This window comes from Tachypleus tridentatus, chromosome 9 (genome assembly GCF_004210375.1).
Source record: "Tachypleus tridentatus isolate NWPU-2018 chromosome 9, ASM421037v1, whole genome shotgun sequence".
NCBI lineage: Eukaryota > Metazoa > Arthropoda > Merostomata > Xiphosura > Limulidae > Tachypleus > Tachypleus tridentatus.
Window position 1 is genome coordinate 31,434,552 of NC_134833.1, and position 15,737 is coordinate 31,450,288.

The following is a 15,737-nucleotide window of genomic DNA, read 5'->3' on the forward strand; positions in this document are numbered from 1 at the left end:
GCCCTCTAACAACAAAATTATCTAAGGTAAAATAAAACATATCTTACAAAACTGATCCCTTTCTGGATTGTGGGATTCCTTGAATAATAATATAATAATATACAAAACCTGACAAACAATAATTAATTTTTTAAAGGGAATAAAGTTATTGTATGCAATAAAAAATGGCAAAAGTTGGTAAAAGAGGGTCGCGGGTTCGAATCCCGGTCACATCAAACATGCTCGCTCTTTCAACCGTGGAGGCATTATAAGTTATTATCAATCCCACTATTCGTTGGTAAAAGAGTAGCCCAAGAGTTGGTGGTGGGTGGTGATGACTAGCTGCCCTCCTTCTTGTCTTACACTGCTAAATTATGGACGGCTAGCGCAGATAGTAGCTTTGCGCGAAATTCAAAACAAACAAACGAACTATGTTATTATCTACATATTAAAAATAAATCGGAAATATTATAACGTACGGTGCTAACTATTACGACATCTTGAAAATAATTCCGGTAAGACGCGTAAACAACTATGGGTTTAAATATTTAAGTTTTTTAAATATAATGTTTAATTCGTTAATACCTTTTTTAATTCACTGTATCAATAGTTTTTTCTTCTGTTACAAATTTTCTGGAGAGTGAAAAAAAACAATCCCACAATTCTTTGCAAGATCAAATGTGGTGTGACACTTAGGTTCTCAATCTCACAAGACAAGCTGAGTAAATATATGTGGATTTTCATATTTTTGTTCATGGGTGATGGTATTTGGACAGTAAATCATATTTTTGGAGTACCTAAAGAACTTTGTATTCCATGAAAAAATTTGTATCCATTTATAGTATGTTATATAAGTATATTTTTTTCTTGTGGAAATTAATTCACCGTGCAGCCAACTATTAAGTATGGGTATGACCATTTTGATTTTGTTAGTGACGTTATAATCGTTAGTATTAATCTTAAAGTATTAGAAACAAGTATATTTTTTACAAAAACATAAAAGTCAACATCGTTAGAAGTCCTAGTAGAAATAAGTCAGCAACAGTGCAATAAATTATAACTTATGCGGGGCTACATTCAATCAATGTGAAAATGAAGAAGCAGTTTCTTAGAGTCAAACAGATAGCAGATCAAACCTTTCTCCGGTAAGTTTCAGCTAACAAATTTAAAAATTAAATAATAAAAGAACGTTCTGATTTTTTTCATAGGTGTTAAAAATATGTAAAATGGACTTGAGTTTATAGACCTAGATTAACTCGTAGCGTTTACAAGTTGTTAGTGAGTCGAATTTGCATTATGTCCAGAATTTTTACTGGTTATGTTCTTAATGTTTTAACTTAAATTTTGAGAGTGTTTTTGCTTTTCTATTATAAGGGTATGAACTAAACTCAGACTCGATTAAACTGTTTTGTCTTTAGACTGTTAACACTTATACAATGTGATACTTTTTTAAAGCAGAAAACAAAACTAATGTCCTGTTAACAGTAGTTGTTATAATTCATATAACATTAGTATTTGAGAAGGTTTTTTTTTATACCAGTACATAACTAATCAATGTTTGAAACTGCTACATACAGTATAGAAAAAAAAAGTATTTACTTTAGGGGGATTATATTATTACACACTACCTGCACTAGTGTCGGTAGATTTGCAGTTAAATACACATAAGATGGTAGTCTTGTAAGCCATGCCAATTAACATGGTAGATTTTGTTGATGAATAGTGTCAAATTTTTACCACTTGAAATTAAACTAACATACAGTCTATGGTTTTTAAAAAAAGAAACCACAAAATAATGACTAACTTGTAAAGAAAAAGTAATATGTATGAACTAAGTGACACCAAAAATAATGAAACCAAACATAAAGAAAATTGAGGAATATATCTGTATACAGAGTAATATAGAAGCAATATTTAGATATAGTTACATGAAAAATTTTAATTCCCTGAAAACATCATGATTTATGTTTGTAAAAGTATCAGATATCAAATGTTTTATGAAAGTTATCAGAGCAGTGGCATGCCTTCTAAAAATGGCATTAGAAAATGTACATCAGACAGAATAGAAAAAAACAAAAACAAAAGCTGATAAAAATTAATCCTTATGGAGAAAATCAAGTTAATAACAAAAACATGCTGAGACAACAAATATTTATGGTAAAGAAAAACTTATAGAAAGATACACAACTGAGAAAAGCCACATTGATGTTTGTTTGGTTGTTGTGAACTTGTATATGAATAATGTATCTTCTTGACTGGCTGCTTTATCTGAGAAAAGATATTGAGTTAACAGGAAAGGGTTCAGAGGAGGGCTTCCAAGATGATTCAAAGGATGGGAGAGATATACTATAGGGGTAATGTAATATATCCTTTGTTTTCTTTTGAGAAAGCTAAGTGAGTGATCTGATTGAAGACTATCCAGAAATTGGCAGAATAAATGTCATGTGATTTCTTACCTTAGTATAGAACAAGAAGACAAGAGACAAAAGGGACAGAAGTTTTAAGTTTTTGAAAGAAAATTTAGCATCAAGTTAATAGTTTTACTTTTCTAATAGATCTTAAGGTTATGGAATGAGTTATGTGCATTAGTGGAGCCTCACTTTTCAAGAATTTGAAAGAGGAATAGATGATTTTTTAAAAATTAAGGTTATTTTTTTATACTTATGGGTGAGTGTGCAAGAACCAGATAGTTCCTTGTAGATGTGTCATAATATTTATGGTTTTAAAAAGGGGTATGGGATTAGAACAACTGGAATTTAAAGATCATTTAAGTACAAGACACAGATGATTAATGGAAAATTGTAATAAAAAGATGAATAAATGAAATCACAGAGAACATCATCAAAAATAGTATATTATATTTACTTACGTTAAAATTAGATGTAAATGCAACACACTGAAAACAGAAGGTAGAAGCAACTTGATGAACATTGAAAAACAACAATTTAATTATAAAAAAATAAAGGGATTTCCACAAATTTCAATAAGGTCATCTCTTACCTCTCTTTTTCTGAAGAGAAAATAAATTGGAGATTTTAGCCTGTACCTTTAAGATAACCTTTCTATCCCTAGAATTACCATGAGTAGCCCTCATCTGAACTCCTAGTGAATTCACTATCTTTTGATTTTGGATAAGAAGAGCAAAGCTTAACCTGGTATACTAGAATTCCAAGCAACAGAGCATTGCTTTAAAGGCTTGAGTGATTTATCCTGCATTTTGCCAGGATCCTTTTCTTAAGTCATGGTGTTAAGTGGGGGTCTATCTGTTGTACAGGGTTTTTAATTATTTTGGCCATATGCAAATTCATAGGTAGTATCCATAAAATGTCTTGTGCTGTCTCATAAATTTGGCAAATAACTTATCAAGTTTAGAAAAATGAATAGTTTTAAGTCTAGTCTTTGAAAAGTACACCTTAAAACCAGAAAGCAAAACAAAATGAGATAAAAAGCTCTTGAGATTTCTAATGAAAACACTGTGATAATAAAATGGTTATATTGGACCTTGAACTTTTGTTCCCAAAATAAATTCAGTTTTTAATGTATCGTGTATGTGGTATCATAAAGTTAGTGTGATTCTGACAGATATTTATTTTTCACCTTCCAAAGAATAAAAAAGAATCAGTTGCCCAATCTACATGTTGCTTGTCACATTTTCTGTTTCTAATAGTGTTGAATGTATAATTGAATTTCAGGTGGATTCTTTAGAAGTATTAGTTATTCACTAAAAAGTGAAATTAGAATTTGACCATTTTTTAGTATTTTTCTGTATCAAAATCCACTAGTTGCACGATCTTGGTAATGTATACATGGGCAGTGCTAAATTGGGAAATTCAAGGACATGTGAGTATTCAAGTTATTACACAATAAAGGAGAGTTTTTGAGACAACATGCAGTAAATCTGTTTGTAGCACCAAACAACTATAAATGTCAAGTCAAATCTAACTGTAGGATCTAAAGAGCTGAACTATGTGTATAAAACAAATAGTTAAATAAAAGTAAAATTTTAGCTTTTGAAGACGTATTCACTGTGTATTGGGAGATAAAGGTTTCTTACCAGTTTCTGACAATTGTTCTGAGAATGCTAATAGCAATCATGATGTACATATAAACTAGAATAGGTATCTAGAGGTCATCAGAATGATTTATACTGTAGGTATGTTTGCTCCAGGGCAAAGATGCATGCCCCCCAGTGGCACAGTGGTGTGTCTTTGGACTCCCACTGCTAAAAATTGAGTTTTGATACCAGTGGTGGGCAGAGCACAGATAGCTCATTGTGTAGCTTTGTGCTTAATTCTAAACAAAAATATATAGAAATATCAGTATCGTTAAAACATATTTATAGAAGAAAGTAATAAGTGTACTGTATATTTTAAAGTCATTGGTTTGAAGAAAAATAATTTCTTTGAAGATAGTGGTATAGTTTGTGTAATTACTGATGACATATACAGTAACAAATAATTTAGTTTATTGAACATATAGTAGGTTTTTGTTTATCACTCACATGACCATCGTTACAAGATGTTACCTTTATTTTTATCTATCAGTAACACAAATAAGATCTCCCATTTGTATTTGTTTCTTATTTCTGTGTTCCTTGGCATTTTCAACCTCATCCTTTTCAACCTCTTTAGTAGTTTCTTAACTTTATCTTCAGAATTATGCCAGATCAGGTCGTCTTCTGTGACATTTTTCATAAACAGAAGAATGTAATAAGTAATGACCAATTTCCGAACACAGAATTTCAGTCAGTCTCATGCTTTAAAATGCCTAATCACCCAGACATCTTTATTCAGTGCATGCTGTAGTACAAGGAGAGAAGGAACAATATCATCTTTAGTGTTTAAAGTACAATGTGGATGTAGTTTGTTTTTTTTCTATCAGGTTAATGGAGAGATTGTTCTTGCATTTCACAGCAGGGTTGGTATCCCCTCCTTTTGGCTTTAAGTGCTGCCAGAAGAAAGGTTTTCACTTTGTAATTAACCATCTTTGTAACAATGCATTACTTTTATAATAAACCATATTTCATAAAAGGTAACCCATTAAGTAAAATTCTTTAACACTTGCACAATCATCTCCTTCCTTTTGCTAACAGAAATTGACCAGATATGCTATATTGTGAGCTGGGATGGTAATTTTAAGTCATTTTAAGACATTTCTCTGTTTTTTCCTCAGCTTTAGTGAGTAAACATTTATATATCCTCATATACACATAGGTGATATTGTATAGTGAGAAGTTGTTTGGTATCACATTGTAACTGTATCAGCTTCTTCACTTTTCACAGCCTAAAGAAGCTAGATAAATTTTAAACTTTACATCCATACTTGAGTGCTGATTGAATAGGGCTGGAACATGAAATGTATGAAAAATAAACACATAAAAGTTAATGATGAATAATGATACAATGACAACTAATAGGAAACATCTGATGTTACATGTGTAATGGTATTAAACACTTAATTCTTGAACATTTCAGAATATATATATATTCCATCTTCAGTTAGCTGTATTAACCCTTAAACAGTGGGAATTTTGTAGGTATCAGTTGATGATAGCTGCTGTTTAAGAGTTAAACGAGTGAAGTGTTAAATGCATAAATTTTCTAAATTTTTAACATTTTGTGAAGAGAAATTAAAATAGTAAAGGTATGAAGTAAATTAAAAGAAAAGGATAGCACAACAATTTTAACAATATGACAAAAACTTTGCTACAATTCTGCTTTGAATAACTTGTATTATATTACAATAAATAAAGCATTGGGAAATTAAAAAGCTGCAAATAAGGATTGTAAAAAAAGGTATGAAACAAGGCTAGAGATAATGTAGATATTATTTACTCAAACTACAAACTCTTATTTTGCCCCCATATTGTAACCTAGAATTACATTTGGTGTAGTTAAAATAGGTATTTGCAAACAAGATCTACAGCCTTGTTACCTTATTTTTTATAATTCGAATTTGCAGGTTTCCAAAATCCCTTTTTTTTTTTATGTTCAACTATAGACTAAGGATTACTTTATGGTAGCTAGCTAATACAGTTCATGATGATTTACTGTAGCTATTGGCTATTTGATTACATTAGTTAAGTTGTAAAGTTTTAAGCTGTAGCTAGAGACTTGTTTAAGAATGTGCTGAGCATTTGTAGTTTCTATGTGCAAATATATACCTAGAACTAAGACAACCCAAACCAAGCTCGTATAAAACCTGTACAGCCTTAAAGTTTTAAAGTATGTTTGAACTGGAACTTTACTGTTTAAGACGCTTTTTACTTGAACGCTACTAGAGTATTGTGCAATTCTGTAGGATCCGTATTATGAACCACTATTGTGGTTCACAATTACAGTTATTATTTTATCCTATTCTTTTTTTGTATTGACTTTATCCCTTTACTCTGTATTGTAATTCCTCTTCACAAAAATGTTAAACTTAGAAAACCTTTGGACCAAATATTTCACCCTGTTTTGATATAGCGTAAATTAAATGTTTGCTACTATCACACGTATCAAACGTTTGTTGCCGCCGTACTATTACTCACAATTGGACATCGATTCCCATATAAACATTGAACTTTGTTTTTAATGACAGCATGCTCGTAATAGCGGCAGTGTATGGTTCGTATTATTATGGCAACAAATAACTTTTCCAAAGAACCCACAGCGAAGGTATTTTGAAATCTCATGTCGTTAAAGAGATCGTTTCAACCGTGAAATTATGATATGCTATGTCCTTGAAACTTTCCCGCTAGCCGAGACAAACGTTTTTGAAAGGAACACGAAGACTTGTATTTTTATTTACGATACACGTTAAAAAGGACGTGAAGAGCTTTTAATTAGTGAATTAAAGAAACATAGCACGCCACAAGCAACATAGGATGTTGATGACGTCACTGGGCGTTGTGAGTGTTAACGCCTGATGAAACACTGGATTTGGAGGTGTCTTCCTGTCTGACAGACGCAGTTTATGGCTTGTTAAAATATACGAATCCAATCTTCTTTTCCAGAAGGAGAACTTTGATGAACAACGTGGTAGCACAGCCTAAGAAATGGAAATAAACGTTATAAACAAGGACGAGACAAACAGCGACGTTTAATCGAACTTGTTTTTCGTATTTAACCGTTTAAATTCCACAGAGAGTATCGTTTGTTTTTGATTTTCGTGCAAAGCTATTCGAGGGCTATCTGTGCTAGTCGCCCTTAATTTAGCAGTGTAAGACTAGAGGGAAGGTAGCTTCACCATTCACCACCAACTCTTGGGCTACTCTTTTACCAACGAATAGTGGGATTGATCGTAACATTATTAAGTCCCCACGGCTGAAAGGGCGAGTATGTTTGGTACGACCGGGATTCGAACTCGCGATCCTCAGATTACGAGTCGAACGCCTTAACCCACCTGGCCATGCCGGGCCGTCCACAGAGAGGAGTGATTTCGCCTTATTTTTACGGCTCTTTGTAACTATTTTATATATTACGTTATCTTCGTAACGTAATAATTAAATTATTATCAGACAGCGAAGACTTCGGTAATAACACAAGGTTATACGCAAAAGTGGCTTATATCTTTTTGTGGTTAATAAAACACCACGTTAATCATTGATTCCAAAGATCGGGAAAGTTGAGAAATTTGAAGTTTTATTTGATGTGGTTGTGTGTATATATAACTCTAAGGATACATTTAAGTCTTTAAACGTAATCAATTCAATCAGATATGTGTATGTAAATGCATTATATAATACGTTGGATATTTGTAAATTAGAATCACTACACTTTAAAGTATGAAAAAAGGTGGTGTTTTAGGTTTGTTTGGATTATTTTTCAAGTATTAGTACACAAACCGTGGTACAGTGGTGGACGGGAAGTGTCCATATAGTAAAGTATGATGGGAGCACTAACCTATGCATGGTTGAACTAGTTTCAATTATGTTTCGTAAATGAACTTGTGTGGACATTTGCTGCTTGCCTGTGGAACCACCACGAGTTGGTTTGTTAATACTCAGTTTTTCTCCCGTTAAATTCTTAAAGGGACGTGTTGTTTTTAAAATACTTTATCTATTCATATTCCAAAAAAAATTAATAAAGCACATTTTTATAACTGTTTTACAACGAAATAAATAACAGATAGAAGTGGATGTATAGGTGTTATTAGAGTTTGGGTCTGACTGGACTAATTCATGTGAAAGAGCTGGGTGTTTTTTTTACCACTTTACTCGTATCCACCTTTCTGGCACTAATACGGTATTTGCATATCCGTAATAACTCCATACCACACATCTGATGATTTTAAAGATGGCGTAACAAGGAATTCTGTCACGTCAAACTATGACGTTAATTGATAAAGTTCGAGATGTTCTGGAGGTGTTTCCCTGATTAGTGATAATTCTGGCTTATGTCTTTCGATTCGCTCGTGAAGAGTACATGTGTACAGTGGGGTTGCTGCTAATTTCGGTGAACTGGTCAAACGTCCAAACGAGTTAAAAGGCCAGTTTCAACTCTGAAGTCCTTTTCCTGTTGTTTATTTAATTGATAAGACATCATTTACTGTTCTGAAGTTTACAGTGAATTCGTGGTCAGTGGACTTTCAACTAATAACATCTCTTGTTGTTCAGTTGAGACGATTTTCGTCAGCTAACACTATCAAATTGCTGTTTAATTTCCTTTTAAATTTCTCTTTATTCTTCCTTGCACTTTCTATACAGTTCATAGTCCGATTTGTAAATGGTGTGATTTTCTTGGGATATTATTTTTCACCGGAAATTATTAACGTGTTTCATCGTAGGCAATTAAAGAAAGCGTTATTAGAGTCGAGACGTGCTTATTGTCCAGTGTGTTTGGTATTGTTATGTGTTACCCAAACGTGTTTACACTGAATGTTTTTACTGGCATGAAAAGTTATAAGATATATTTAGAAATAAAAACAGTTCATTGAGATGAATGTATGTAGGGGTGACTTACCCTTACAGTTCAGATGCTGTCCCCAATTTTCGAATTATAAATTTATATAGAAGAATCTATGAGAAGTATAAATTAAAATATATATATACAATTAGAACTGAACATAGTTATAAGGAAATCAGACATAAATGTTTCTAAAGCATGATAAGAACACCAAGGATTAAAAAGTTCGGAGAACTACGTGTGTGTGTGATTGTTTTATAGCTATGCTCTGTCATGTGATCTAGGAAGTAAGGTACAATGACGTGATAGTATTTAAATACGAATTCATTGATTTTGAATACCTTTTACAGAAAATGTCTCCTCTAAATAACTGTGCGCCCCCATCCTTACTGTACAGGTTGTTCGTTACTGAATAGAAACAGCTGTGATGAGTTTTCCAGTCAGTAGGCTAGAAAGGTGTAAGTTATTAAAATGTTCGTTCAAGTTTACGCATTTGTATTTCTTTTTTCTAAGCGTTAATTTGGTTGTTTCCGGCTTGGCTTGATTAGTTGGTTAGGGCGCTTGATTCGCAATATTCGGGCGGCAGGTTCGAATACCCCGGGTCACCAAACATGCTCACCCTTTCAGCTGTGGGCGCGTTATCAAGTTACGGTCAATCTCACTATTAGTTGGTCAAGGATTAGCCCAAGAGTTGGCGGTCAGTGGTGATGACTAGCTGCCTTCCATCTAGTTTTAAACTGCAGATAGCCCTCGTTCAGCTTTGCACGAAATTAGAAACAAGTATTCTTGACTGTTTCCAGTTGTGATATGACCACTCGAAAGATATATTACGTTTCTATATTGTTTACATATATTGACCTACAAATGCCCATGAGTGATCACGTACAACAATATGGATATTGTCCATAAGTCAAAATTAAACAAAAAGTATTTATTTTTTAAAGAAATCAGCCACGCATGCAGTGTCAGTTTTGTAAGTGTCCACACGTTTTTACGATACACGTGTTTGTTATACACTTCTTTTCCTTCTTTTATACATAGTGTAACATATCTTGTGAATTGGAGCTTAACTTCGTCATTGGTAAGATTTTCGGGATAAGTGGTGACCACTAAATTTCGTCACCCGAGAGCGACCTGTTTATTTAAACAGGTGTCGCTTCAAAACTGTTTAAATATTTCAGCATTGTTTAAGTTTATTAAAATCTAAACGTTGTTTTACGTAGAACAAACTGATAAGAACTACACCTGTTTCGGAGCCTTTGAGTGAGCGACGTTTTCGTTTCTGTGGTGAAAATAACAGCTTAAAATCAACGTAACGCGTGTGTGTGATTAATTCTAATATTGATTATTTTATATACTTGGCCCGGTGGTTAGGGCGCTCAACACGCAGTTTACGGGTCACGGGGTCAAATCATCACTGAACCTGCTCGCCTTTGTTGAATTATTTAATATTAAATACGACATGTATGCGTTTAAATAAAAAATTCATTCATGTACATGTACAAGTATAGTACATCAGTCATTACCGACCGTACAGGTATTATTGTTTGAGGAGGGATAAACAAAATCACGAATAAAATTGAAATCATAGTAACATGTACATGAATGAATTTTTTTATTTAAACGCATACATATCGTATTTAATATTAAATAATTCAACAACTGTTTGTTGTTTTGAGCTAGTAGAGCGAAACTTAGATTGGTGGTATACTTATAGTATACTAGCAGGAATTTGAATTTTTAAAATCTCTATTCAGGTAACATATCCATCAATAATGTAGATCGTGCGACTGCTCACGCTGAGGAAGTTATAATTAATCTGATTATATACGTTCAAATATTTTACAACCGGAGGTAATTTTTGCCGTAGAGTGGCAATAGGTACGTGTTACGTTATCCTGGAATAAGGCTGTTAACCGGCTGTTGTAGAGGCCGATGGCCGATCGAACTCGCCACCGTAGGTGTGTTTCGCGAATGTAAGGGACGATGAATTTGTTCACTTGTTTTTGTTAATTTCTGAGTTATTGTTTTTAACTTTTTAAAAATTTAATTCGTAAATGTGTTTTTAAACACAGTTAAGAAAACACAGGGTTCTTCTTCCTGCCGTGAAAATGTACACAAAATATTTTTGATAGATAAGGTGTTTAATTTTGTAAACCCATTCATACAGTGAATTAAGTTCAAGCAGGCGGTGGCACTGCCTATGTACAGGGATGACAGGAATTGTTCTTCGGTGGCACTGCCTATGTACAGGGATGACAGGAATTGTTCTTCGGTGGCACTGCCTATGTACAGGGATGCCTGGAATTGTTCTTCGGTGGCACTGCCTATGTACAGGGATGACAGGAATTGTTCTTCGGTGGCACTGCCTATGTACAGGGATGGCTGGAATTGTTCATCGGTGGCACTGCCTACGTACAGGGATGACAGGAATTGTTCTTCGGTGGCACTGCCTATGTACAGGGATGACAGGAATTGTTCTTCGGTGGCACTGCCTATGTACAGGGATGGCTGGAATTGTTCTTCGGTGGCACTGCCTATGTACAGGGATGGCTGGAATTGTTCATCGGTGGCACTGCCTACGTACAGGGATGGCTGGAATTGTTCTTCGGTGGCACTGCCTATGTACAGGAATGGATCAAGTTGTTCATCGGTGGCACTGCCTATGTACAGGGATGGCTGGAATTGTTCATTGGTGGCACTGCCTATGTACAGGGATGGCTCGAATTGTTCTTCGGTGGCACTGCCTACGTACAGGGATGGCTGGAATTGTTCATCGGTGGCACTGCCTATGTACAGGAATGGATCAAATTGTTCATTGGTGGCACTGTCTATGTACAGGGATGGCTGGAATTGTTCATTGGTGGCACTGCCTATGTACAGGGATGGCTCGAATTGTTCTTCGGTGGCACTGCCTACGTACAGGGATGGCTAGAATTGTTCATCGGTGGCACTGCCTACGTACAGGGATGGCTGGAATTGTTCTTCGGTGGCACTGCCTACGTACAGGGATGACAGGAATTGTTCATCGGTGGCACACCCTACGTACAGGGATGACAGGAATTGTTCATCGGTGGCACCGCCTACGCACAGGGATGACAGGAATTGTTCATCGGTGGCACTGCCTACATTGCAGGGATGACAGGAATTGTTCATCGGTGGCACCGCCTACGCACAGGGATGACAGGAATTGTTCATCGGTGGCACTGCCTACGTACAGGGATGACAGGAATTGTTCATCGGTGGCACTGCCTACGCATTACAGGGATGACAGGAATTGTTCATCGTGGCACTGCCTACGTACAGGGATGACAGGAATTGTTCATCGGTGGCACTGCCTACGTACAGGGATGACAGGAATTGTTCATCGGTGGCACTGCCTACGTACAGGGATGACAGGAATTGTTCATCGGTGGCACTGCCTACGTACAGGGATGACAGGAATTGTTCATCGGTGGCACTGCCTACGCACAGGGATGACAGGAATTGTTCATCGGTGGCACTGCCTACGCATTACAGGGATGACAGGAATTGTTCATCGGTGGCACCGCCTACGCACAGGGATGACAGGAATTGTTCTTCGTGGCACCGCCTACGCATTACAGGGATGGCTGGAATTGTTCTTCGGTGGCACTGCCTACGCACAGGGATGGCTGGAATTGTTCTTGGCGGCACCGCCTACACAGGGATGGCTGGAATTGTTCTTCGGTGGCACTGCCTACGTACAGGGATGGCTGGAATTGTTCTTCGGTGGCACTGCCTACGTACAGGGATGGCTGGAATTGTTCATCGGTGGCACTGCCTACGTACAGGGATGGCTGGAATTGTTCATCGGTGGCACTGCCTACATACAGGGATGACAGGAATTGTTCATCGGTGGCACTGCCTACGCATTACAGGGATGACAGGAATTGTTCATCGGTGGCACTGCCTACCTACAGGGATGACAGGAATTGTTCATCGGTGGCACCGCCTACGCAGGGATGACAGGAATTGTTCATCGGTGGCACTGCCTACGCACAGGGATGACAGGAATTGTTCATCGGTGGCACTGCTCACGCACAGGGATGACAGGAATTGTTCATCGGTGGCACTGCCTACGCACAGGGATGACAGGAATTGTTCATCGGTGGCACTGCCTACGCATTACAGGGATGACAGGAATTGTTCTTCGGTGGCACTGCCTACGCACAGGGATGACAGGAATTGTTCTTCGTGGCACTGCCTACGCACAGGGATGGCTGGAATTGTTCATCGGTGGCACTGCCTACGCATTACAGGGATGACAGGAATTGTTCTTCGTGGCACCGCCTACGTACAGGGATGACAGGAATTGTTCTTCTGTGGCACTGCCTACCATTACAGGGATGACAGGAATTGTTCTTGGTGGCACTGCCTACGTACAGGGATGACAGGAATTGTTCTTCGGTGGCACTGCCTACGTACAGGGATGACAGGAATTGTTCATCGGTGGCACTGCCTACGTACAGGGATGGCTCGAATTGTTCATCGGTGGCACTGCCTACGTACAGGGATGACAGGAATTGTTCATCGGTGGCACTGCCTACGTACAGGGATGGCTCGAATTGTTCATCGGTGGCACTGCTTACGTACAGGGATGGCTCGAATTGTTCATCAGTGGTACTGCCTATATGTAGGGATGGCTCTAATTGCTCATCAATGGCATTGCCTGTGTATAGGGATGGCTCAAGTTGTTTCTTTTGTTTGTACCTCTTCAATAAGATAAGAACTTTACAATAAAGTACATTGTTTCCTCATATAAGAATATTTACATAATGACTGCACCAAGTGTAGAAATTTCTGTAACTATTAGGGGTGCATATCTCATCATAGTAGGTGATACAATACATATATAGGTATTAATGCTGTGATATGTGAGTTGTTTATTTTGTTTGTACCTCTTCAATAAGATATTAATCTTATTAATGCTGTGATATGAAGCTAGGTACAAAAGTTTTACCAACAGTTTATTACAATATTTTATCATGTAATTTATTATCTCTCTGACAAACATTATCATATTTAAATATTTTACAATTTTCAGTGCTATTTTTCAAATTCTCTAGTTTGGTCACCTAAGTAGCAGCTGGAAAGAAAAGTAAAATATATACACACTGCTGGCCAAAATCTTAAGGCCAATGAACATAAAGAAAAAATATGCATTTTGCTTTGTTAGACTCAACCACTTATTTGAGTAGAGCTTCAAAAGAAAAAATAAGAAAAGGGAAAATCGTTTTTAGCATTTAATAGGAAAAATAAGAACACTATGAAATTAGCCTAAATACTAGCTGGTCAAAATATTAAGACCATACCAAAAAGAAGTCCTAAACAGGGTTTTCTAGGAAATGCCCAACAAGAGGTCTCGGTAGTGAGTTGCACGGCCATCATTGGAAATAACTGAAAACATTCTCTTTGGTATGGTTGATATAAGCATTTGCAGAAGGCTGGCTAGAATGATATTCCAGGTGGCGAAGATAGCTTCACAAAGATCATGCACTGTTTGTAATTGATGTCCATTTCTCTAGACTTCCCTTGCCATCCACCCCCGAACACTTTCAATGGGATTCAGTTTGGGCAAACATGCTGGATGGTCTAAAAGAATCACATTATTCGCCATGTAAAAGACCTTTGTCCTCTGGGCATTGTGGATTGCAGCGTTGTTCTTCTGAAAGATCCAGTCATTTTCACACAAGCAAGGGCCTTCAGTCAATAAGGATGCTCTCTCCAACGTGCCACTGTAGCCAGCTGCTGTTCAACGCCTTGTATAACTTGAAGCTCCATTGTTCCATGGAAGGAGAAAGCATCCCACATCATGATGGAACCTCCTCCACTGTGTTATGTAGAAAATGTCTCTGGTGAGATATCCTTATCATGCCAGTAACATAGGAAGCCATCTGGACCATCCAGGTTTAAATTTTTTCTTATCAGAGAACAAAACCTTCTTCTACTTTTCTACATCCCATGTTTGGTGCTTCTCAGTAAAGTTTAACCAAGCTATTTCAAGGCGTGGCCTTTGAAGACATTTATGGTTTTTAAAGCCTTTCTTTCGTAGATGCCATCTTATTATTCTTGAGCTGCATTCTGCATCCGTAAGGGCCTTACTCTGGTACGACAATCAGCTGATGTCTTGCTGCACAACCCATTGAATCCTCCTGTTCAACGTTAGCAAAATTCTCTTTGGCCCGACCACTTGAAATTCTCGTTCCATATCCTTCAGGGTCTTTTGAGAAATTTGCAACAGCAGTTTTACTATGTTCAATCTCACCAGCAGTGGCACGTTGAGACAGACCTTGCTTTTTCATCTCGACGATTCTGCCACGTTCAAACACTGTCAACGTTTTAGTCTTTGCCATGTTTTTACCCAATGTAACACAGGAGATGTCAGTGGGAGGTGTTGACAACACTAATGCTTGAACACAAATTACTAAATTTCATTACGTGTTTACGGGTTAACACTTTGTTTCAGTAAGGTCTTAAACTTTTGACCAGCTAGTATTTAGGCTAATTTCATAGTGTTCACATTTTCCCTATTAAATGCTAAAAATGCCCTTTATTTTTATTTTCCCTTTTCTTATTTTCATCTTTTGAAGCTTTACTCCAATAAGTGGTTGAGTCTAACAATGCAAAATGCATATTTTTTCTCTATGTTCATTGGCCTTAAGATTTTGGCCAGCAGTGTATATCGATTTTTTATTGTTAATTCATAATATTACTTTGCATATGTTTCCGATAAAAGACATGAAGATGACATTTGCTCAATATTCATCTTCTTTCATAGAATTTCCTCAGTGTGGATTTCTATACATGGTGAGGGGACCTCCCAGGAAAGGTTCTGTTCTTTCAGTTTAC

General features: G+C 36.6%; 1 protein-coding gene across 1 annotated transcript in view; it reads left to right on the top strand.

Moving 5' to 3' along the window:
• Window positions 1-641: 641 nt before the first annotated feature.
• LOC143224983 (rho GTPase-activating protein 44-like) overlaps window positions 642-15,737 on the top strand; it is a 63,494-nt gene continuing 48,398 nt past the window's right edge. The window contains exon 1 of the mRNA XM_076453567.1: window positions 642-1,124. Within this exon, the coding sequence (XP_076309682.1) occupies window positions 1,072-1,124 (53 nt within the window). The 5' untranslated portion in view covers window positions 642-1,071. The remainder of the gene's footprint in view (window positions 1,125-15,737) is intronic.